Source organism: Oncorhynchus tshawytscha, linkage group LG13 (assembly GCF_018296145.1).
Source record: "Oncorhynchus tshawytscha isolate Ot180627B linkage group LG13, Otsh_v2.0, whole genome shotgun sequence".
NCBI lineage: Eukaryota > Metazoa > Chordata > Actinopteri > Salmoniformes > Salmonidae > Oncorhynchus > Oncorhynchus tshawytscha.
Window position 1 is genome coordinate 70,666,496 of NC_056441.1, and position 24,863 is coordinate 70,691,358.

Here is a 24,863-nt window from a genome sequence, read left to right on the forward strand (position 1 = left end):
ACTCAACTCATCGTGTTTGGAGGACAAAGAATGCTGAGTTGCATCCAAAGAACACCATACCTACTGTGAAGCATGGGGGTGGAAACATCATGCTTTGGGGCAGTTTTTCTGCAAAGGGAACAGGACGACTGATCCGTGTGAAGGAAAGAATGAATGGGGCCATGTATCATGAGATTTTGAGTGAATAACCTCCTTCCATCAGCAAGGGCATTGAAAATTAAATGTGGCTGGGTCTTTCAGCATGACAATGATCCCAAACACACCGCCCGGGCAACGAAGGAGTGGCTTCGTAAGAAGTATTTCAAGGTCCTGGAGTGGCCTAGCCAGTCTCCAGATCTCAACCCCATAGAAAATCTTTGGAGGGAGTTGAAAGTCCGTGTTGCCCAGCAACAGCCCCAAAATATCACTGCTCTAGAGGAGATCTGCATGGAGGAAGGGGCCAAAATACCAGCAACAGTGTGTGAAAACCTTGCGAAGACTTACAGAAAACGTTTGACCTCTGTCATTGCCAACAAAGGGTATATAACAAAGTATTGAGATAAACTTTTGTTATTGACCAAATACTTATTTTCCACCATAATTTGCAAATAATTTCATTCAAAATCCTACAATGTGATTTTCTGGATTGTTTTCTTCTCATTTTGTCTGTCATAGTTGAAGTGTACCTATGATGAAAATGACAGGCCTCATCTTTTTAAGTGGGAGAACTTGCACAATTGGTGGCTGACTAAATACTTTTTTGCCCCACTGTACCTCCTACACACAAATGTGTTTGCTAGCACTGCAAAATCTCTAAATGTGTGGGATTAGAAAAACAAGATTAGTCTGTATAGCCATATTATAGTCCGGCTCAGACAAAGAAATACATTCAAAGCACTGTCTGTTAATGAAAATCCAATTATTCATATACATACACTAACATCTAAGAGAACACACAGTTTCTCAGACATTTATAATCCTCTGAGGAGATACTGTACTTCTAAATACACAATGAAAAACAATATCCTCATTTTTACAGTGTGTTGTTTATCATGATGGTAACCTATACTGTATTTGAATGGCACGTTTTGTAACTCTACTGTTAGAAGTGGTTTGCAGGTGTGCCATCATCAATCACTAATTTCTGCTGAATGGAAGTTTATTTTAATTATATGCATGCCAGTAAATCATGGCATGTTCATGTCTTCACAAAAGGCCAACATGTAAAAACAAAATGTCTTCCATAAACACATTAATATTGTGTTTCCCATTTGTCACGTTTGACTTATTCAGTCTGTTTTACTGTGCAATAATCACAGTCGCACTATTTAAATATTAACTGGAAGAAACATGTGGCGTCAACCAATATTGATGCAACAGTAATAACCTGCTATAGCTACCCTACTCCCCCTCTTAATTCAAGATCCTCCAATTTTTAAGATAGCCAACATAATAATATGCTTAAAAATATGCCATGATGCTCATACAATTTTAATTTTATGCAACATTTGTCTGATGCACTCACACGCTACTGAGGCACTTACCGGAGTATTCAACAACTGTCTCGGTCAACCAGAGTTGGATGTGGACCAATGAAGCTGTAGGCTACTAACATAACGTTTTCACTGTCGCACTGTTTGTCCTTCGCAGCCGCTGTAGTCTACATTTTTTTCCCGTTCACAAATCAAAACAAAAGTTGCCGAACTATGATAAATAGTACTGTAGCGAGCTTGATTATTATCAATGTGAACATGTGTGAGCGACAGACTGATACGTATCACACTGACCTTCAGTAGATTGTTAGAAACAGCGTTCTAATGTTCCAGATGAAATATGAAGAAGAATCACGTGACATTTAGCGCTTAAAAGGCAATTACTTCCTTGTTTGGATTGTAGTGTAGCCTAGTTAACGTTAGCTACAGGTCAAGTTTAACAATGTTTCTGAAGAGATGTTTGTGTTTTCTCACTATTTTAGGATCATTGTATGCCTATGGTGAGTGTTAATTTCTTGTTTAATACATATTTTAATTGCTACCCATGGATTTAGGAATACTAGAACCTTCTTATGATGGTCCAAAGGTCAGCCATGTTGGCCAACCTCGATTTGCCAGTGCTGTGATAAGATGTGTAAAACATTGAATGTGAACAATTTATGTGCACTGTATGTGTGTTAGCTACCTAGCCAGACAGTTTTAGAGGAATGATTCCATACACTTTTTCAAATTAACTGCCAATATGCCAACATTCCATTCAAACAATGCAGTCAATCCACAGCCATATAACGTAAACTCGTACATCGCCTTGGTCCGTACAATTGCGCTTATTTTAGCGCCCCAAAAACGTGATACTTCCAGATCAACTGTAATGTCAATACCATTGTAAAGCACAATTTCTCCACTTTCCAACAAAATCAATTACATGACCTAAACACTGCCCGTTTCTGCATAATTCAAGCAGGCAATGAGCCCCGTCGGGTCTTTTAAAAATGGCGGGTGGGGAAGTGAAACTAATGCGTGATAGTAAGGAGAGATGTGTGGGAAAATTGCATTTTTTTCACTCGATCTGTCCAACCTATCACCGTATCGCCTCAAAAATGTAAATAAAACTCTAAAGAGTTTAGTACATACCTATTTGAAGGTTTGTGTCTAATTTGAATTGGGTTTTTAGGGCGTTGCTAAAGTGATCTTAGAAGTAAACGGCGGCTTTGAGAATGATGATCGCATGCAATGATGACGGGGAAAATGACTAGGTATCCCCCCCCCCCTTACCCCGTCACTGTCCATTTCTTGTTTTTAAACTATGAGAGAAGTGCTGGGGAGTGTGCCAAGATGACTGCTTGAACATCCGTACCAAACTTCAGAAAGATTGTGAAAAAAATAAGTTTAGTCATTATTTTTATTTGTTCAAGATATAAGACCTTTCCTGTGACTGGAATGATAATTGGATCATTTATTTCAGCATGTCCAAGCAAAGTCGTGACAAAAAAAGAAAGGAAGAAGTTAGCCGTTCTATTGCTAATCAACAAGAGAGAAACGTGCTTATAGACAACTGCCATAACTACGCTTCGCCTATGGATAATAGCATGCTTTCGAATGCTGAAGATGATGAATTCCCCTCTTTACCGGTTACTCCGTGCAAACCTCCACCCTCCAAAAAATCCAACATGAACTCTGACATCGTGGCTACCCTCTCCTTACTCATCAACTCCAGGTGTGACGCCATTGAGAAAATGGTAGGTGCGAACACCATGGTTATCGAATGCTTGAAAAAGACTGTGGAGTTTGCATGTGGTGAAATTAATGATGTGAAAACGAGAGTGGCGAAAGTTGAAAAAAATGTGGAAAGGGTGGAAAAGAATAACAATGTCTACCATGGACGTCTCACTGATCTGGAACAATACACAAGAAAATGGAACCTGAGACTACGGCTTGCCAGAGGTGGAGAATGAAGATGTGCGAGGAGAGGCTATCCGTATCTGCCAAGAAGTTTTGCCTGCAGAGAAGAACAAAGTTGGTGATACCATTGACGTTGTACATCGCCTCGGCAAGAAGCAACAGCAAAACGATTCAAGACCCAGGGGTATCATTATCCTATTCACTACCAGATTCTACAGGGATGCTGTCTGGAAAGCTGCTAGGAAGAACGCCTTCCTTCAGAGCCATGGTATGTGTTTCGCCGAGCATCTCAGCCCGGAAGACATAGAAAGAAGGAACAAGTTGTGGCCAACGATCAAGATAGCACGAAGTGAGGGGAAGGCTGCTTACTTCGTCGGAGGACGAGGTTTCATCAACGGTTCAGAAATCCATATTCCTCCCTAAAATCTCACCAGAAGGAACAGGTTGATGGTTTCAGCCATGGTATTCTCATTTTCCTTATGTGGTTTACTTAAATGGCATACAGGTCTGCTCTGACTTTACACAGTTATTGTTCTATTTAGTTATTAATACTTATTTCCAAAAAAGGTCTTGGGCACGTTTAGATGTAAAACATTTTGTTATTCAATTATTTTATGATCAGTTTTCATATGTACTTAAAATAGTAGGTACCCTTTTATTTAAATTATTATTTGTTGTTTTATTTCTCAGAATAGTTCCTGATTGCACTAAAGAGGGTTTTTAGTCTCTCTTACTACAAGAACCCTTGGTTTGGTCTTGAACATAATTTCCAGTTGAGTTGAATTTCAAAGGTTATGGAATAAGCTATTTTCACTTTAAATTTACTTAAATGGTGCAGATCTCGGGTCCTTATCGTTTACGTTCACTGCTCCTACGTCTTTGACTCCTCCTACTACAGTTTATACTTTTATATAATCTTTGCTGTTTTGTCTTTGTCTATATTATCTCTTAATGCTAGGGGGTTACGAAACAATGTGAAGCACAAGGCCTTATTTTTATTTGCGAAACAATTTCGAACAGATTTTTGCTTTTTTTCCAAGAGTCTCACTCAATTTTGGCTGATGCCAACTTCTGGAGGTCACAATGGGGCAATGATATTTGGCTTTCCCATGGATCTGAACGCTCTGCTAGTGTCACTACAATGAAAAATACCTTTGGTAATATTCTACACTCGGAATGTGACCCCTTTGGTCACTTTATTTGTCTTGTGATCAGTTACAATGACACTCATTACTGTAAACTTCTACAGGTACAACACCAAACATGAGAATGATGAGTTGCTTGAATCTATAGAGAAACATATACTTCATTGATTATCTAAATTTCCCAATTTGTTATTATTGATAGGAGGGGACTTTAACATTACAATAGATAATTCAACTGATAGATGGCCCACAGGTAGGCCAACCAATCAGAATCTGGGTTTAATACTTTTTATGGAAAAGTTTGATCTTACTGATATATGGAGAGAGAGGTTTCCGGCCGAAAGATAATTCACTTGGAGTAATAAAACAGGCTCCAGACAATCCAGAATAGATTTTTGGCTTATATCCAAATGTATTGATAGTGAGTGTTACTACAAATATTTGTACTACTCCCCTCACAGACCATAAGGCTATTTACATTGATATCAAAATATTTACCCCTGATACGAACCTTGGTAGAGCATCCTTCTGGAAGCTAAATAGCTCATTATTAAATAATGATATAGTTACATTTGAGGTTAAAGATCTGCTCTCACACTTTTGGGAAAAGGCTTGTGAAGAAAAATCTTATTGCAAGAACTGGGAGCTCTTTTAAATTTGAGGTGTCCAAATATCTTAGAAAATATGGTAGTAATCTTGCTAAGACCAGAAGAGCTGAGGAGGAAAAAGTGATCATTAAGATAACTTCCCTTTCTCAGAGGTCCCCAGCTGACCTCTTGGGGGAGGAGAAGATGGAACTAATTGAGTTACAAAATAAACTGGATAATATATATAAATTAAAAGCAGAAGGAGCCTTTATTAGATCTAGGATAAAATGGATTGAGGAGGGAAAACAGAATTCATCCTATTTCTTTAGACTTGAGTAATTTCACTATAAAAATATCACTATCCATAAGTTAAACATTGATGGTGTTATTACAGATGACCAAAAATTAATCGCTAAATACTGCAGCAATTTGTACAGAAAATTGTATAGTTCTACGTACTGTCAGGAATCCACAGATATGTTTTTTAACTCACTGAATAATGTTCACTCTATCAGTGATATAGAATCTAAACAGTGTGATGAACCCATCAAAGTTGAAGAGATTATAGAGTCTATCAAACATCTAAAGAACAATAAATCACCAGGTGTTGATGGAATTACATCAGAATTTTACAAATTATTTTCTGAACAAGTAGCTCCCTTCCTATTTGAAGTCTTTTTAGAGAGTATTAAAAACAATGTTCTCCCTCCTACCATGAGTCAGGGGTTAATAACACTGATACCTAAACCCAAAAAAGAAGTGCTGCTCATCGATAACTGGCGTCCAATTTGTCTTCTTAATAATGACTATAAGATATTAGCCTCACTACTTGCAAAAATAATTAAAGAAGTCCTGGATGCAATCATTGATGAAACACAGTCTGGCTTCATGAGGAACAGACATATTTCTAACAATGTCAGACTAGTATTAGACGTACTTGACTACTCAGACCTAATAACTGAGGATGGCTTCATTATTTTTAGATTTTTATAAAGCATTTGACACAGTAGAGCATCAGTTTCTCTTCCACTCCCTTGAGAGACTTGGCTTTGGGGATTTTTTTCTGTAAGGCTATTAAGACTCTCTATGCAAATGGTAACAGCTCTATCAAATTGAAATATGGCAGCTCACCTAGATTTGAGTTAAAGAGAGGAATTAGGCAAGGTTGTCCTATCTCTCCGTACCTGTTTTTATTAATCACCCAACTTCTTGCAAATTCTTTAAATAATAGTCCTGTACAAGGTATCTCCATAGCTGGTAAAGAAATTATTATAAGCCAGCTGGCTGACGATACTACACTTTTTCTGAAAGACGCTAACCAAATTCCCATATCGATCAATGTGATACAATCCTTTTCCAAAGCGTCTGGTCTATATCTTAACATTAAGAAATGTGAACTCATGGCTGTCAAAGATTGTGTGACACCTTCATATTATGGTTTTCCAGTAAAAGAAGAACTTACATATTTAGGCATAACCATTACAAAGGATCAGAAGTCTAGAGGCTTACTAAATTTTAACCCTCTTATTTAAAAAACCCCAGAAGAAACTAAATCAATGGCTACAGAGGGACCTATCTTTAAAAGGTAGAGACCTTCAGCCTTGGTTATTAGGAATCTCTAGACTAACATATGGTGCGCTGTCTTTATATCTTGACCGTAAAATAAGCAAGGAGATAGACCAGATGCTTTTCAATTTTCTTTGGAGAAACCGTACCCATTACATTAGGAAAACTGTTGTAATGAACACTTATGAGAATGGAGGACTGAATTTTCTGGATTTTACTACTTTAAATAATATTTTTAAGATCAATTGGATAAAACAATTCCTAAGAAGACCCACTTCTATCTGGAATTTTATTCCTCATGTCTTCTCTACTTTTGGTGGCCTTAACTTCATGTTGTTTTGCAATTATAATATTGACAAAGTTCCAGTGAAACCTTTTGCTTTTCATCGGCAGGTTTTCTTGTCATGGTCCTTAATTTATAAACACAATTTTTCTCCACACTGATATTATATATGGAATAATCTGGATATATTGTATAAAAATACCTCTCTGTTTTTAGAATATTGGTTCCGAAATAATATCCTATTGGTGAGCCAACTGGTAAATGCAGAGGGTCTTTTACTCAGTTATAAAGAATTCTTATCACTTTACAAGGTCCCTGTAACACCTAAAGATTTTGCAATTGTTTTAGATGCCATTCCCTTAGGTGTTGCTATGTTATTCAGGAACATGTCAAGAGCTGACCCTCATAGCCTACCTTCTGTTCACCCTGTTGACTCATCAGTAGGAAAGATTTGTTTCTCTTTTGGTCCATTCAACAACAGAGCGATACGATCCTTGTTTCAGCAGGATGTTGTATCTATACCTTATGTCATGCCTTATTGGAATGGATTTATTGATAATATCTGTTGGAAAAAAGTTTGGATGTTGCCACACACATACCTACTTGTTAACAAAATTAAGGAAGTTTCCTTTAAAATTATTCATAAATATTATCCTGCCAACCACTATATGAAGAAGTTTAAGGAAAATATCAACTCAAATTGCTCCTTTTGTAATGACCACCCAGAAACAGTTGTGCATCTTTTTTGGCATTGTATGCATGTAAGAACTGTGGCAAGACATCAGTAGGTTTATAATTGAACACATTTATGAAGATTTTACACTATTGTGGAGAGATGTACTGTTTGGATTCTTTACATACAATAGAAATAAGCGGAATCGTTTTTATGTAATTAATTTCATTATTCTTTTGGCCGAATTTCATATACACAATTGTAAATTTACAAATCGAAAACCACATTTTCGTACCCTACAAAAAGAAATTGAACTGTATTTTAAGACTGTTAAATGCTCTACTAACACAAAAGCTGTTAGAATTGTAAGTATATGCATGTCCCTTAAGGTCCTTGTGTAATTGTAATGTGATATTGTACCCCCTAGCTCGATTGTCTATTGTTTGTAATCTATGTATGCTTGTTCCCTCATGTGCTTTATGTATTGATTTGAAATTAATTTAAAAAAATAAAATTTAAAAAATTAAAAGATGAGAGAAGTGCTACACCTGGTGGAGAGATTGTAAGACAGAAATAGTTGTTTTATGCCTGCTGTACGTTATGCCATTGTAACAGTATAACTTTAGAGCATCCCCTCGCCCTTACCCGGGCGCGAACCAGGGACCCTCTGCACACATCAACAACAGTCACCCATGAAGCATCGTTACCCATCGCTCCACAAAAGCCGTGGCCCTTGCAGAGCAAGGGGAACTACTACTTTAAGGTCTCAGAGCAAGTGACGTCACCGATTGAAACACTATTTAGCGCGCACCACCGCTAACTAAGCTAGCGTTTCACATCCGTTACACCATGACACATCAAGATGTAACGGAGGGTCCGTTTAAAAAAAAAACTTTTCTGCAATACTATAGCTCCATTACCATGTTTATCAACGCTTGAATAGAAACCTAGTTCACACCCCAGATTTTGAAGTCAACACAGTCGCTACAGTCCCATTAGTTTTCTTTGTAGCCTTGTTTGAATGTCGCGGTTACGCACATTTGTACGGAATGGGGTGAGTTTACATTACTGGCTCAAATCAGTTGATGATAGGGACCCAAAAGTTATAATTTTGACATTTTATAATTTTTTTAAACCTTTTTTAAGTCAGTTAAGAACATTCTTATTTACAATGATGGCCTACCGAAATGCCTCCTGCGGGGACGGGGGCTGGAATTACACATTACCAAAGCAGCAACACATGACAACACAGCATGGTAGCAACATGACAACAACGTGGTAGTAACGCAAAACATGGTACAGACATTATTGGGCACAGACAACAGCACAAAGGGAAAGAAGGTAGAGACAACAATACGTCACACGAAGCAGCCACAACTGTCAGTAAGAGTGTTCATGATTGAGTCTTTGAATTAAGAGATGGTGAGAACTGTCCAGTTTGAGTGTTTGTTGCAGCTCGTTCTAGCTGCAGTGAACTGAAAAGACGAGCGACCCAGGGATGGGTGTTGTATGTGGAGGATGAAGGCTGCAGTAGATGTCTCAGATAGGGGGGAGTGAGGCCTAAGAGTTTTATAAATAAGCATCAACCAGTGGGTCTTATGACAGGTATACAGAGATGCCCAGTTTACAGAGAAGTATAGAGTGCAGTGATGTGTCCTATAAGGAGCATTGGTGGCAAATCTGATGGCCGAATGGAAAAGAACATCTAGCCACTCGAGCACTCTTACCTGCCGATCTATTAATTCTCTCCGTGATCTAGCATGGGTAGGATGGTCAGCAGAATCATCATTAGTTTGGCAGCTGGGGTGAAAGAGGAACAATTTACAATAGAGGAAACCAAGTCTAGATTTAACTTTAGCCTGCAGTTTTGTTATGTGCTGAGAGAAGGACAGTGTACTGTCTAGCCATACTCCCAAGTACTTGTATGAGGACTACCTCAAGCTCTAAACCCTCCGAGGTAGTAATCCCTGTGGGGAGAGGGGCATTCTTCTTACCTAACCAAATTACCTTTTGTTTTGGAGGTGTTCAGAACAAAGTTAAGGGCAGAGAAAGCTTGTTGGATGCTAAGAAAGCTTTGTTGTAGAGCGTTTAACACAATCCGGGGAGGGGCCAGCTGAGTATAAGACTATCATTTGCATATACATGGATGAGAGAGCTCAAGCAGTAGGAAGATAAGTTAATGTAAAGACGAATGAGACGAATGTGGGGCCTAGGATTGAGCCTTGGTGTACTTCCTTGCTGACAGGCAATGGCTGAGACAGCAGATGTTCTGACTTTATACACTGCAGTCTTTGATTTCATCCATCATTTAAAGGGGGAGCTGTGGCTGCTTTCCAAGCAATGGGAACCTCCCCAGAGAGGACGGGAGAGGACAGGCCGGTTAAAAGGGTCAGAGATAGGGGCAGCAACCTTAAAGAAAAATGGGTCTAAACCATCTGACCCAGATGTTTTTTGGGGGTCAAGTTTAAAGAGCTCCTTTAGCACCTCGGACTCAGTGACCGCCTGCAGGGAGAAGCTTCTTAGCAGGGCAGGGGAAAAAGAGGGAGGAGCGTTGGGGCTAGTCGCATTAGAAGGGGTGGGAGATGAGGAAATGTTGGACAGGCAAGGAGGCATGGGTAATCCAATACGAGTCCTGACTTAATGAAGTGTCCATCTGTCTATAGAACATTCTTTCAAGAGTTTTGATGGTCATCCAGGTGCTTTTTTGGCAAACTTGAGTCAACTTTTTGGATGACATGGGTTCCATTATGTCTGGCGAAAACCAAACTCTGCATTCCACAGTAAGAACCTTATACCAACTGTCAAGCATGGTGGTGGTAGTGTGATGGTTTGGGGATGCTTTGCTTCCTCGGGATCTGGATGACTTGCCTTTAATAGAAGGAACCATGAATTCTGCTCTGTATAAGAAAATTCTACAGGAGGATGTCAGGCCATTCATATGTGAGCTGAAACTGAAGCGCAGCTGGGTCATGCAGCAAGACAATGATCCAAAAGAAACAATCCAGTCTAAATGAAAATGGTTAAAAAGCAACACATTTGAAGTTTTGGAACAATTTGATGTTGTGGCAGGACTTGAAATGAACAGTTCATGCTTGAAAACCCAAAAGTCGCTGAGCTAAAGCAGTTATGAATGCAAGAGTGGGCCAAAATTCCTCGACAGCGAGGAGGAAGTATTTGGTTGCGGTCATTGCAGCTGAAGGTGGCACAATACGTTATTGTGTGTAAGGGGGCAATTACTTTTTCATAAGGGAATTGGGTGTTGCAGGAGTTAATTTTACGTTAAGTATTTTAAAATAATTTGTAAACTCTGGTTCCCTTTTATCTAATATTAGGTTTTAGTTGAAGATCTTATAACATTCCGTATCAAAAATATGAACAAATAGAGAAAATCAGGAAGGGGTCATACTTTTTCACAGCACTGTGTATATATGTAAACTCAGCAAAAAAAGAATGTCCTCTCACTGTCAACTGCGTTTTATTTTCAGCAAATTTAACATGTTTAAATATTCTTATGAACATAAGATTCAACAACTGTGACAAACTGAACAAGTTCCACAGAAATGGATTAAAGTGGGGTCAAAAGTAACAGTCAGTATTTGGTGTGGCCGCCAGCTGCATTAAGTACTGCAGTGCAGGGGCTGCAATCTGAGGTGCAGTTATCTCTAATGAACTTATCCTCTGCAGCAGAGGTAACTCTGGGTCTTCCTTTCCTTTGGCGGGTCTCATTAGAGCCAGTAAAGATGGACTGTCATTTCCCTTTGCTTATTTGTGCTGTTCTTGCTATAATATGGACTTGGTCTTTTACCAAATAGGACAATCTTCTGTATACCACCCCTACCTTGTCACAGCACAACAGATTGGCTCAAATGCATTAAGAAGGAAAGAATTCAACAAATTAACTTTTTAAAAAGGCACACCTGTTAAACTGCATTCCATGGCCCTACCTCCATGAAGCTGGTTGAGAGAATGCCAAGAGTATGCAAAGCTGTCATCAGATGTGCCACTTGGCATTCAGGCCAAAGACTTAAATCTTGGTTTCATCAGACCAGAGAATCTCGTTTCTCATGGTCTGAGAATCCTTTAGGTGCCTTTGGGCTAACTCCAAGCAGGCTGTCATGTGCCTTTTTTTTTTTTACTGAGGAATGGTTCCGTCTGGCCACTCTACCATAAAGGCCTGATTGGTGGAGAGTTGCACAGATGGTTGTCCTTCTGGAAGGTTCTCCCATCTCCACAGAGGAACTCTGGAGCTCTGTCAGAGTGACCATCTGGTTCTTGGTCACCTCCCTGACCAAGGCCCTTCTCCCCCATATTGCTCACTTTGGGCAGGCAGCCAGCGCTTGGAAGAGTCTTGGTGGTTCCAAACTTCTTCCATTTAAGAATGATGAACTATTTTCTTGGAGACTTTCAATGCTGCATAATACCCTTCCCCAGATCTGTGCTTTGACTCAATCCTGTCTCGGAGCTCTACAGACAATTCCTTTAACCCCATGGCTTTTTTTTTTTCTCTGACATGCACTGTCAGCTGTAGGACCTTATATCGACGTGTGTGCCTTTCCAAATCATGTCCAGTCAGTTGAATTTACCACAGGTGGACTCTAAGTTGTGGTAACATCTTAAGGATAATCAATGGAAAGGATGCACCTGAGCTCAATTTCGAGTCTCATAGCAAAGGGTCTGAATACTTACGTAAATAATGTTTTTCTAAACCTGTTTTCGCTTCGTCATTATGGGGTATTGTGTGTGGGTTGAGGAATTATGTTTTTATTTATTTATTTAATCAATTTTAGAATAAGGCTGTAACATAGCAAAAGGTCAAGGGGTCTGAATACTTTTTGAATGCACTGTACATTGAATTATGCATTTTACTGTCAAGGCAACTGAACAGGTAAATGTGTCAAGATTATATTTTATTGGGCTTTATGCATACTGTCAAATAACATTTGAAAGAGTAACTTTGAATATGCGTATTGATTGTTTAATTGACTTGGATAAATATTTTCTAATACAGTAGATTTAATAATATTTTTTTGTTTCCAGGTGGTAGGTTCCAATTTGCCTCCTATTATGGTGATCACATGGTTCTGCAGAAGGCCCCAGAGAGGGCTGTGTTGTGGGGCTATGGACCCGATGATGCTGAGGTCACAGTCTTTCTATCAGGAGGACCAGTCACTAACAATGCACCTGCTGTCAGTGTGGCTGCCGGTGAGTTATCTGATCCCAACAATGCCTTTAGTTTAGCGTGCCGATCCAGTCATGTCATGAAGTTGAGGATGGAAGTAAGCAGAACTGTAATTTCAAGGAGAGTTGATAAAACCCTAAGCTTGTGTCAAGTAACAAATGTTAACATCGTACTGTAAAGGTGACTGTGACATGTCTGTCAGAATGAGGAAAAAGCTGAGGAAGTGTAAGGGACAAAAAAAACACGTTGTTTGAAGTTAATTGTGCTCAGTGTCCCACTTTTTCTGCCTTGCAATGTACTGTACAGTGTATTTGGAAAGTATTCAGACACCTTAACTTTTTCCACATGTTACGTTATAGCCTTTATTCTAAAATTGATTAAATAAAAATATACTCAATCTACACACAATACCCTATAACGACAAAGCGAAAATGTTTTTTTTTAGAAATGTTTGCAAATGTAATTTGCTTTGTCATTATGGGGTATTGTGTGTAGATTGAGGAATTGTGTTTTATTTAATCCATTTTAGAATAAGGCTGTAACAATGTGGAACAAGGGAAGGGTTCTGAATACTTTCCGAATGCACTGTATATGAAGAGATTAGTGTAACCTTCACTGATCCATGGTTTTGGATCTCTTCCCAGGGATATGGAGGGTAACCCTTGTCCCAATGGAAGCTGGCGGTCCCTACAATGTGACTGCAGTCCTCCAGAACAACCACAGTATCACTCTCACAGATGTGCTGTTTGGGGATGTCTGGCTGTGTGGGGGACAGAGCAACATGGCTTTCACAACTTCTCAGGTACACTCTGCAATGTTCAAATAAGTCTGAGTTTGCATAGTTGTAATAATAACCATTATTATGTCTTGTCCTCCAAGGTGTTCAATGCATCAGAGGAGCTAGCTCTGGCCTCCAAGTTCCCTCAGGTGCGGATCTTTATGGCTGCCTTGGAGCAGAGCGACACTGAGCTGACTGACCTGGCTGGAGTGGAGGTGCCCTGGTCTGTCCCCACAGCAAGTATGGACAGGCTCATACAGTCTATTAGTTCAATTACATGTGAAATTTCATGCAAATGATAGCTGTCAACCAACTAAGTGAAATGGTATTAATACATTTAGTTGATAATGAGAATTAATCTTAAACCTCCTGAACAGAGTTGCTGGGTGGTGGGGATTTCAAGCACTACTCTGCAGTGTGCTGGATGTTTGGGCGCCACTTGTACAAGGCGCTGAAGTACCCCATCGGCCTAGTGACGTCCTGCTGGGGAGGCACACCTGTAGAGGCATGGTCCTCCCCACGAGCACTCCAACACTGTGACCTGGACAGGATTAACGGGTAAGGGTACAGGGACCTTGGAGCTTTACTCTTGCAATCGAGATGTCAATCCAAGATGGCGTAGCAGTAAGTCGTCCTGTCTCGTCGTGTCCCTCGTATATATTGTCTATTTTTCGTTTTTTACATATTTTTCTTCAAAAACATTTTGCTAAACCTAAGCTTCCAAATACTTCCAAATACTCTCCTGCAACCCGCCTCACCCAATGTAGCTATTTTTCCTAAAGTATTTATATTTACTTCGGAACCCCTCAACTGAAGCTAGCCGGCTAACCACCAGCTATGCTAGCGGTCTTCAGCTAACCGGTCATCAGCTAAGCTAACCTTTAGCTCGGAAAGCTCTCGCCAGCTCGAACAACGCGACTCTAACCAGAGCATAACGGACCTATTTATTTTTCATCCCCGGATTCATCCCTGGATTCCCACCGCAAACGGAACATTTCAGCTGGATCTTCACAACTAGCTATCTAGCTAAACCGCAACCCCGGATGATTACTCCTGGCTAGCGCTTCCACCCACTTAGCGTGAAGCTAGCCCGGCCAGCGCACCTGTACTACCACCGTAGCATACTCCTGGGCTACAATACCCGGGCCCACGACCGGTCTATCGATGTCACCGCATGAAGAGGAATAAACAGACTCACCCCATCGCGACGTCCCCTAAAGGCCAACTCTCTAGCCCTCGCTATCTCCCTGCTTGCTAAACTCGGCCTGCTAACTGCTAGCTTGTCTAGCCCCGGTCCGCTAACTGCTACCTTGTTTAGCCCGGGCCTACGAACTGTTAGCCTGTTAGCACAGGCCTGCTAACTGCTAGCTTGTCTAGCCCGGGCCTACGAACTGTTAGCTTGTTAGCACAGGCCTGCTAACTGCTAGCTTGTCTAGCCCGGGCCTACGAACTGTTAGCTTGTTAGCACAGGCCTGCTAAACGTCTGAATCGCCGCGTCCCAAACACTCACCGGACCCATATTTACTTTCTATCTCTTCTTGATTTTTAATCTGTTTATACCTTTCCGGAAACCTGCCTCACCCAATGTGATACGGAATCGCTATTATTTTTAGAACACACTCAAGAACCTCCAGAAGCTAACCAGCTAACTAGCTACAAGCTATTTAGTCATTGTTAACTTTTTTTTCAAGCTGGATAACACTCGCCAGTCCAGCTTCCCTGCCCCATCCACCGCTGCCCCCTGGACACTGATCTCTTGGCTACATAGCTGATGCACTCTGGACTGTCCATTAATCACGGTACTCCATTCTGCTTGTTTATGTTTTATCTGTCGGCCCCGTTGCCTAGTCAACGCCATTTTACCTGCTGTTGTTGTGCTAGCTGATTAGCTGTTGTCTCACCTACTGTTTAAGCTAGCTTTCCCAATTCAACACCTGTGATTACTGTATGCCTCGCTGTATGTCTCTCTCAAATGTCAATATGCCTTGTATACTGTTGCTCAGGTTAGTTATCATTGTTCTAGTTCACAATGGAGCCCCTAGTTCTACTCTTCATACCCCTGATAACTCCTTTGTCCCACCTCCCACACATGCGGTGACCTCACCCATTACAACCAGCATGTCCAGAGACACAACCTCTCTCATCATCACCCAGTGCCTGGGCTTACCCCCCGCTGTACCCGCACCCCACCATACCCCTGTCTGCGCATTATGCCCTGAATATATTCTACCATGCCCAGAAACCTGCTCCTCTTATTCTCTGTCCCCAACGCTCTAGGCGACCAGTTTTGATAGCCTTTAGCCGCACCCTCATACTACTCCTTCTCTGTTCCGCGGGTGATGTGGAGGTAAACCCAGGCCCTGCATGTCCCCAGGCACCCTCATTTGTTGACTTCTGTGATCGAAAAAGCCTTGGTTTCATGCATGTCAACATCAGAAGCCTCCTCCCTAAGTTTGTTTTACTCACTGCTCTAGCACACTCTGCTAACCCTGATGTCCTTGCTGTGTCTGAATCCTGGCTCAGGAAGGCCACCAAAAATTCAGAGATTTCCATACCCAACTATAACATCTTCCGTCAAGATAGAACTGCTAAAGGGGGAGGAGTTGCAGTCTACTGCAGAGATAGCCTGCAAAGTAATGTCATACTTTCCAGGTCCATACCCAAACAGTTCGAACTACTAATTTTGAAAATTACTCTCTCCAGAAATAAGTCTCTCACTGTTGCCGCCTGCTACCGACCCCCTCAGCTCCCAGCTGTGCCCTGGACACCATTTGTGAATTGATCGCCCCCATCTAGCCTCAGAGTTTGTTCTGTTAGGTGACCTAAACTGGGATATGCTTAACACCCCGCCAGTCCTACAATCTAAGCTAGATGCCCTCAATCTCACACAAATCATCAAGGAACCCACCAGGTACAACCCTAACTCTGTAAACAAGGGCACCCTCATAGACGTCATCCTGACCAACTGGCCCTCCAAATACACCTCCGCTGTCTTCAACCAGGATCTCAGCGATCACTGCCTCATTGCCTGTATCCGCTACGGAGCCGCAGTCAAACGACCACCCCTCATCACTGTCAAACGCTCCCTAAAACACTTCTGTGAGCAGGCCTTTCTAATCGACCTGGCCCGGGTATCCTGGAAGGACATTGACCTCATCCCGTCAGTTGAGGATGCCTGGTCATTCTTTAAAAGTAACTTCCTTACCATTTTAGATAAGCATGCTCCGTTCAAAAAATGCAGAACTAAGAACAGATACAGTCCTTGGTTCACCCCAGACCTGACTGCCCTCGACCAGCACAAAAACATCCTGTGGCGGACTGCAATAGCATCGAATAGTCCCCGGGATATGCAACTGTTCAGGGAAGTCCGGAACCAATACACGCAGTCAGTCAGGAAAGCTAAGGCCAGCTTCTTCAGGCAGAAGTTTGCATCCTGTAGCTCCAACTCCAAAAAGTTCTGGGACACTGTGAAGTCCATGGAGAACAAGAGCACCTCCTCCCAGCTGCCCACTGCACTGAGGCTAGGTAACACGGTCACCACCGATAAATCCATGATTATCGAAAACTTCAATAAGCATTTCTCAACGGCTGGCCATGCCTTCCGCCTGGCTACTCCAACCTCGGCCAACAGCTCTGCCCCCGGCAGCTCCTCGCCCAAGCCTCTCCAGGTTCTCCTTTACCCAAATCCAGATAGCAGATGTTCTGAAAGAGCTGCAAAACCTGGACCCGTACAAATCAGCTGGGCTTGACAATCTGGACCCCCTATTTCTGAAACTTTCCGCCGCCATTGTCGCAACCCCTATTACCAGCCTGTTCAACCTCTCTTTCATATCGTCTGAGATCCCCAAGGATTGAAAGCTGCCGCAGTCATCATCCCCCTCTTCAAAGGGGGAGACACCCTGGACCCAAACTGTTACAGACCTATATCCATCCTGCCCTGCCTATCTAAGGTCTTCGAAAGCCAAGTCAACAAACAGGTCACTGACCATCTCGAATCCCACCGTACCTTCTCCGCTGTGCAATCTGGTTTCCGAGCCGGTCACGGGTGCACCTCAGCAACACTCAAGGTACTAAACGATATCATAACCGCCATCGATAAAAGACAGTACTGTGCAGCCGTCTTCATTGACCTTGCCAAGGCTTTCGACTCTGTCAATCACCATATTCTTATCGGCAGACTCAGTAGCCTCGGTTTTTCGGATGACTGCCTTGCCTGGTTCACCAATTACTTTGCAGACAGAGTTCAGTGTGTCAAATCGGAGGGCATGCTGTCCGGTCCTCTGGCAGTCTCTATGGGGGTGCCACAGGGTTCAATTCTCGGGCCGACTCTTTTCTCTGTATATATCAATGATGTTGCTCTTGCTGCGGGCGATTCCCTGATCCACCTCTACGCAGACGACACCATTCTATATACTTTCGGCCCGTCATTGGACACTGTGCTATCTAACCTCCAAACAAGCTTCAATGCCATACAACACTCCTTCCGTGGCCTCCAACTGCTCTTAAACGCTAGTAAAACCAAATGCATGCTTTTCAACCGATCGCTGCCTGCACCCGCATGCCCGACTAGCATCACCACCCTGGATGGTTCCGACCTTGAATATGTGGACATCTATAAGTACCTAGGTGTCTGGCTAGACTGCAAACTCTCCTTCCAGACTCATATCAAACATCTCCAATCGAAAATCAAATCAAGAGTCGGCTTTCTATTCCGCAACAAAGCCTCCTTCACTCACGCCGCCAAGCTTACCCTAGTAAAACTGACTATCCTTCCGATCCTCGACTTCGGCGATGTCATCTACAAAATGGCTTCCAACACTCTACTCAGCAAACTGGATGCAGTCTATCACAGTGCCATCCGTTTTGTCACTAAAGCACCTTATACCACCCACCACTGCGACCTGTATGCTCTGGTCGGCTGGCCCTCGTTACATGTTCGTCGCCAGACCCACTGGCTCCAGGTCATCTACAAGTCCATGCTAGGTAAAGCTCCGCCTTATCTCAGTTCACTGGTCACGATGGCAACACCCATCCGTAGCACGCGCTCCAGCAGGTGTATCTCACTGATCATCCCTAAAGCCAACACCTCATTTGGCCGCCTTTCGTTCCAGTACTCTGCTGCCTGTGACTGGAACGAATTGCAAAAATCGCTGAAGTTGGAGACTTTTATCTCCCTCACCAACTTCAAACATCAGCTATCTGAGCAGCTAACCGATCGCTGCTGCTGTACATAGTCTATTGGTAAATAGCCCACCCATTTTCACCTACCTCATCCCCATACTGTTTTTATTTATTTACTTGCTCTTTTGCACACCAATATCTCTACCTGTACATGACCATCTGATCATTTATCACTCCAGTGTTAATCTGCAAAATTGTAATTATTCGCCTACCTCCTCATGCCTCTTGCACACATTGTATATAGACTCCCCCTTAGGATTGTAGATGAGTAGACTAGTGAATATTTCTGTCTTGTTTCTTTTGGACCAAGTTAATGTGAGCATTGTTACAAAAATATACAGATAGCATGCACCTTAAAATATCCTCTCACCTATGGTACTTGATATCAGTTGGACTATGTTATTTTCTTTTCAGGTTCCCCATGCCATATACACCTTCAATGTATTTGTCTGTGTGGACTAACTCTTTGTTGTGGAATGCCATGATCCATCCACTTCTCAACATGACCATCAAAGGGGCTATCTGGTACCAAGGTAAAACAGCTTGGTCACATCTGTTTTCTCCCATCTTTTAGCATACAATAACAGCATAGAAACTGAAGACATCTTGACTTGACCCCTGTGATAGGTGAGGCCAACACAGACTACAATCAGAAGAAATACTCCTGTTCCTTTCCCTCCATGATTGATGACTGGAGGATGGCTTTCCACCAGAGCTCAGGGGGACAGACTGCACCAGATTTCCCCTTTGGATTTGTACAGGTACTGACTAAATGTTATGGTTAAAGTTTGACACCAGACGACGCTGATAACATATCTGTGATTCTGCAGCAGCTGATGTTGAGACGTCCTACAAGCCTCTCGGCTGGTGTTTACAGAACATTCAGTGCTGTGTGATAAGGCCCTTATCGTGACAACACCTAATCCCCTGTGAATGTAAACTAATCCCCTGTGAATGCAAAAAAATAAACGTCCTCTCACTGCCAACTGCGTTTCTTTTCAGCAAACTTAACGTGTAAATATTTGTATGAACAAAAGATTCAACAACTGAGACAAACTCAACAGATTCCACAGACATGTGACTAACAAATGGAATAATGTGTTCCTGATCAAAGGGGGGTGTCAAAATCAAAAGTAAGTCAGTATCTGGTGTGGCCACCAGCTGTATTAAGTACTGCAGTGCATCTCCTCCTCATGGACTGCACCAAATTTGCCGGTTCTTGCTGTGAGATGTTACCCCACTCTTCCACCAAGGCACATTTCTGTGGGGAATGGCAATGGCCCTCACCCTCCGATCCAACAGGTCCCAGACGTGCTCAATGGGATTGAGATCTTGGCTCTTCGCTGGCCATGGCAGAACACTGACATTCCTGTCTTGCAGGAAATCACACACAGAACGAGCAATATGGCTGGTGGCATTGTCATGTCAGAATGAGCCTGCCCAGAGAGGACGGGAGAGGACAGGCCGGTTAAAAGGGTCAGAGATAGGGGCAGCAACCTTAAAGAAAAATGGGTCTAAACCATCTGACCCAGATGTTTTTTGGGGGTCAAGTTTAAAGAGCTCCTTTAGCACCTCGGACTCAGTGACCGCCTGCAGGGAGAAGCTTCTTAGCAGGGCAGGGGAAAAAGAGGGAGGAGCGTTGGGGCTAGTCGCATTAGAAGGGGTGGGAGATGAGGAAATGTTGGACAGGCAAGGAGGCATGGGTAATCCAATACGAGTCCTGACTTAATGAAGTGTCCATCTGTCTATAGAACATTCTTTCAAGAGTTTTGATGGTCATCCAGGTGCTTTTTTGGCAAACTTGAGTCAACTTTTTGGATGACATGGGTTCCATTATGTCTGGCGAAAACCAAACTCTGCATTCCACAGTAAGAACCTTATACCAACTGTCAAGCATGGTGGTGGTAGTGTGATGGTTTGGGGATGCTTTGCTTCCTCGGGATCTAGATGACTTGCCTTTAATAGAAGGAACCATGAATTCTGCTCTGTATAAGAAAATATGGCTGGTGGCATTGTCATGTCAGGATGAGCCTGCAGGAAGGGTACCACATGAGGGAGGAGGATGTCTTCCCTATAATGCACATCGTTGCCTGCAATGACGACAAGCTCAGTCCGATGATGCTGTGAGACACCGCCCCAGACCATGACGGACCCTCCACCTCCAAATCGATCCCTCTCCAGAGTAAAGGCCTCAGTGTAATGCTCATTCCTTCGATAAACGCGAATCCGACCGTCACCCCTGGTGAGACAAAACTGCGACTCGTCAGTGAAGAGCACTTCTTGCCAGTCCTGTCTGGTCCAGCGACTGGGTTTATGCCCATAGGTGACGTTGTTGTCGGTGAGGTAAGGTAGGTCCTCACCAGACAACAGGCCTACAAGCCCTTAATCCAGCCTCTCAGCCTATTGCGGATAGTTTGAGTATTGAGTGATTGTGCATTCCTGGTGTAACTCGGACAGTTGTTGCCATCCTGTACCTGTCCCGCAGGTGTGATGTTTGGATGTACCGATCCTGTGCAGGTGTTACACGTGGTCTGCCACTGGGAGGACGATCAGCTGTTCGTCCCGTCTCCCTGTAGCGCAGTCTTCGGCGTCTCACCGTATTGACATTGCAATTAATTGCTCTGGCCACATCTGCAGTCCTCATGCCACCTTGCAGCATGCCTAAGGCACATTCACAGAGATGAGCAGGGACCCTGGGCATCATTCTTTTGGTGTTTTTCAGTCCGTAGAAAGGCCTAATGTCCTAAGTTTTCATAACTGTGACCTTAATTGCCTGTCTGTAAGCTGTTAGTGTCTTAACGACCATTCCACAGGTGCATGTTCATTAATTGTTTTATAGATCATTGAACAAGCATGAGAAAGTGTTTAAACCCTTTACAATGAAGATCTGTGAAGTTATTTGGATTTTTACAAATGATCTTTTAAGGAGAGGGTCTTAAATCTCAGCAAAAAAAAGAAATGTCCCTTTATCTAGCATAGTAGCAATCACTACATTGCTTTGTCAATGTATTATACTGGGATGTTATCAACTACTGCTTATGCTGTTACATTGATTCTCTCTATATATTTGTCCTGCGGTCTCTATGTCTAGGAAGGTTGAAAAAGTATGTGACACCCTAGGCTAATGACTTCCTCCAAGCTAATTGGAGTCAGGAACCCACTGACCTGGAAGTCCAATCAATGGGACGAGATTGGAGATGTTAGTTAGAGCAGCCTTGCTGAAAACAAAACTCACAAAATGTGAGTGCTATTCACAAGAAGCATTGCCTGATGTGAACCATGCCTTGAACAAAAGATCTCAGAAGACCTAAGATTAAGAATTGTTGACTTTCATACTTTTGTAACCCTTTCCAACTTTATCTTTAAAAGCCTTGATGTTCATCACTCCACAGTAGGACACATTGTCTATGAATGGAGAAAGTTCAGCACAGTTGCTATCTATTCTCCCTAAGAGTTGCCATCCTGCAAAGATGACTTCAAGAGCACGGTGCAGAACGCTCAATGAGGTTAAGAAGATTCCTAGAGTTTCAGCTAAAGACTTACATAAATCTCTGGAACATGCTAATCTCTCTGACGACTCTACAATACGTAAAACACCAAATAAGAATGGTGTTCATGGGAGGACACCATGGAGGAAGCCACTCCTGTCCAAAAAAAACATTGCTGCAGGTCTGAAGATTGCAAAGGTGCATCTGGATGTTCCACAGCGCTACTGGCAAAATATTCTGTGGACCGACGAAACTACAGTTGAGTTGTTTGGAAAGACCACAATAATGTGTGTGGAGGAAAAAAAGGCACAGCACACCAACATCAAAACCTCATCCTAGCTGTATAGTATGGTGGAGGGAGCATCATGGTTTGGGGCTGCTTTGCTGCCTCGGAGCCTGGACAGCTTGCTATTATCAACGGAAAAATGAATTCCCAAGTTTATCAAGACATTTTTCAGGAGAATGTCCACCAATTGAAGCTCAACGGAAGTTGGGTGATGCAGCAGGACAATAACCCAAAACAGAAATGAATCAACAACAGAATGGTTTTAAAAGAAGTGGCCAGTCAGAATCCTGAACTCAACCTGCTTGATGCTTTGGCATGACCTCAAATTCCTCCTGTCCTTTGTGCAGGTCTCATCCGCAACTACAGGAAATGTTTGGTTGAGGTTATTGCTGCCGAAGGAGGGTCAACCAGTTATTAAATCCAAGGGTTCACATACTTTTCCCACCCTGCACGGTGAATGTTTACAAGGTGTGTTCAATAAAGACAATGGATAATTGTTTATTAGTATAAGCAGACTGTGTCTTGTTGTGACCTAGATGACGATCAGATCAAATTGTATGACCAATTTATGCAGGAATCCAGGTATTTCCAAAGGGTTCACATACCTTTTTCTTGCCACTATCTAGCATCATAGGAATCACTACATTGCTTTGACAATATATCACTCCAGGATGTTATCCACTGCTGCTTATGTTGATTCTGTCTATATTTGTCCTGAGGTCTCTACGTATAGAAAGGCCTCCTTAAGTGAGGGATTTCCAAACATACGCTGGCACCAGACTGCAGACTATGGCTTTGCTCCCAACCTGCGTATGAAGAACACATTCATGGCTGTTGCTATGGACTTAGGAGATGAAATGTCTCCTTTTGGCAGGTAAGTAACAATCATAGAATGGATACCACAGTATTTGATAAGCCTGTACTCTTATAAAGTGTCAGGCAGTTCACATTTGAATACTGTGAGAATACAAGGCTACGTTCCAATATCGAAACTAACATACCACTTAGAATGATGCAATGCATGCATCCTAAGTGGTATGCTAATGAGGGTATTAGAATGTGGAACAAGCTGTTTACCAGTGACTTTGTTCCAGTATCCATCCCCGGGATAAGCAGGATGTGGCCTATCGACTGTCTCTAGGGGCGAGAGCTGTGGCTTATGGGGAGGAGGGTGTCTCATTCCAGGGGCCTTTCCCTAGCCGGGTCCTGGTCAACGACCAGTATATCAACGTAACCTATGACCAGAGAGTGTCTGTCACTCAATCCAAAGATATCTTTCAGGTAAGTGTGATGGCTGTAGTTGTAATGAGTTCTAAGGTATGGGGTAGCATTTAACCTAGTGGTTAGAGTGCTTGGCTGGTAACCAAAATGTTGCCTGTTTGAATACCCGATCCGACAATGTGAAAAATGTGATCTGCCCTTGAGCAAGGCAATAAGCCCTCATTTGCCCCAGAGGCACCACACTACTATGGATGACCCTGTAAAACAACACATTTCACTACACCTATGTGGTGTATGTGACAATACAATAATATTATTATCATTATTAGTGTTTCTACCAACCATGATCAGGTTGGGCTGGATGAACTGGGTCTGAATTCTTTATTTGTTATGGTCAGCAGCTTGGCATGTTGTCATGCAGGCTTTTCCACCTTGCTAAAAAAAAGTGTCAGGGGAAACTATTTCTTAACAAGACTTTCTTCCTCAGATTTGCTGCTCAGTGGTGAAGGTACCCTGTGACTCTCTGTCACTGTGGGTCCCAGCTCCCATAATGCAGTGGGGCCTTAACGCCATCCAAGTGTCCTCGAATTACTGTTCCCTGAACCATGTAGCCGGCCTGCGCTACGCATGGAGGGACTGGCCTTGTGACTTTAAGGCATGTCCTGTTTACAGTGCTGATGGGGTTCTACCTGCACCTCCCTTCACTCTCAACCGCTGGCCAGACAAGCGGTGAGACGAGAACCCCCCCCTCTGCTAGGAATGGATTATTCCACCCAATAATGGTGTGGTGGTTGCACTTGTGTCAAGACTGGAAATTAAATGCTTACATTTCCTCCTGAGTCATCAGTGTGAAACTGATTGACAGCAATCTTTGAATTGTCTTGAACATAATTTATCTACAAAAAACAATCACATCTTTGGCTTGTTTACAATTGCACTGAAGCTGAATCATTCTATAATTTTTCATATTGTATTCTACGTTTATTTACGCAGTGGGAAATGTGTTTTGAATGGTACAGTATGAACAATCACTGTTGCCTTATTTCATTTTACTATCATTGATCATCAAATAAATAAACAAGTTAGTGGGTTTTTATTGAAA

At 42.4% G+C, this 24,863-nt stretch overlaps 1 protein-coding gene across 1 annotated transcript; it reads left to right on the forward strand.

Moving 5' to 3' along the window:
- The first annotated feature begins 1,651 nt into the window (after positions 1 to 1,651).
- Positions 1,652 to 24,863, forward strand: siae (sialic acid acetylesterase). The gene is made up of 10 exons (XM_024443135.2): positions 1,652 to 1,972; positions 12,666 to 12,830; positions 13,452 to 13,609; positions 13,687 to 13,825; positions 13,963 to 14,143; positions 19,181 to 19,299; positions 19,394 to 19,527; positions 23,260 to 23,414; positions 23,635 to 23,821; positions 24,249 to 24,863. Exons 1-10 carry the CDS (start codon positions 1,915 to 1,917, stop codon positions 24,492 to 24,494), a joined length of 1,542 nt encoding a protein of 513 aa, XP_024298903.2. The 5' UTR covers positions 1,652 to 1,914; the 3' UTR covers positions 24,495 to 24,863.

Bases quoted from the DNA above. Each gene is read 5' to 3' on its own strand.
- siae (XM_024443135.2), top strand. From the start codon at position 1,915: ATGTTTCTGAAGAGATGTTTGTGTTTTCTCACTATTTTAGGATCATTG. The intron at 13,610-13,686 runs GTACACTCTGCA...TTGTCCTCCAAG, and splicing joins TGGCTTTCACAACTTCTCAG to GTGTTCAATGCATCAGAGGA. The intron at 19,300-19,393 runs GTAAAACAGCTT...CCCCTGTGATAG, and splicing joins AGGGGCTATCTGGTACCAAG to GTGAGGCCAACACAGACTAC.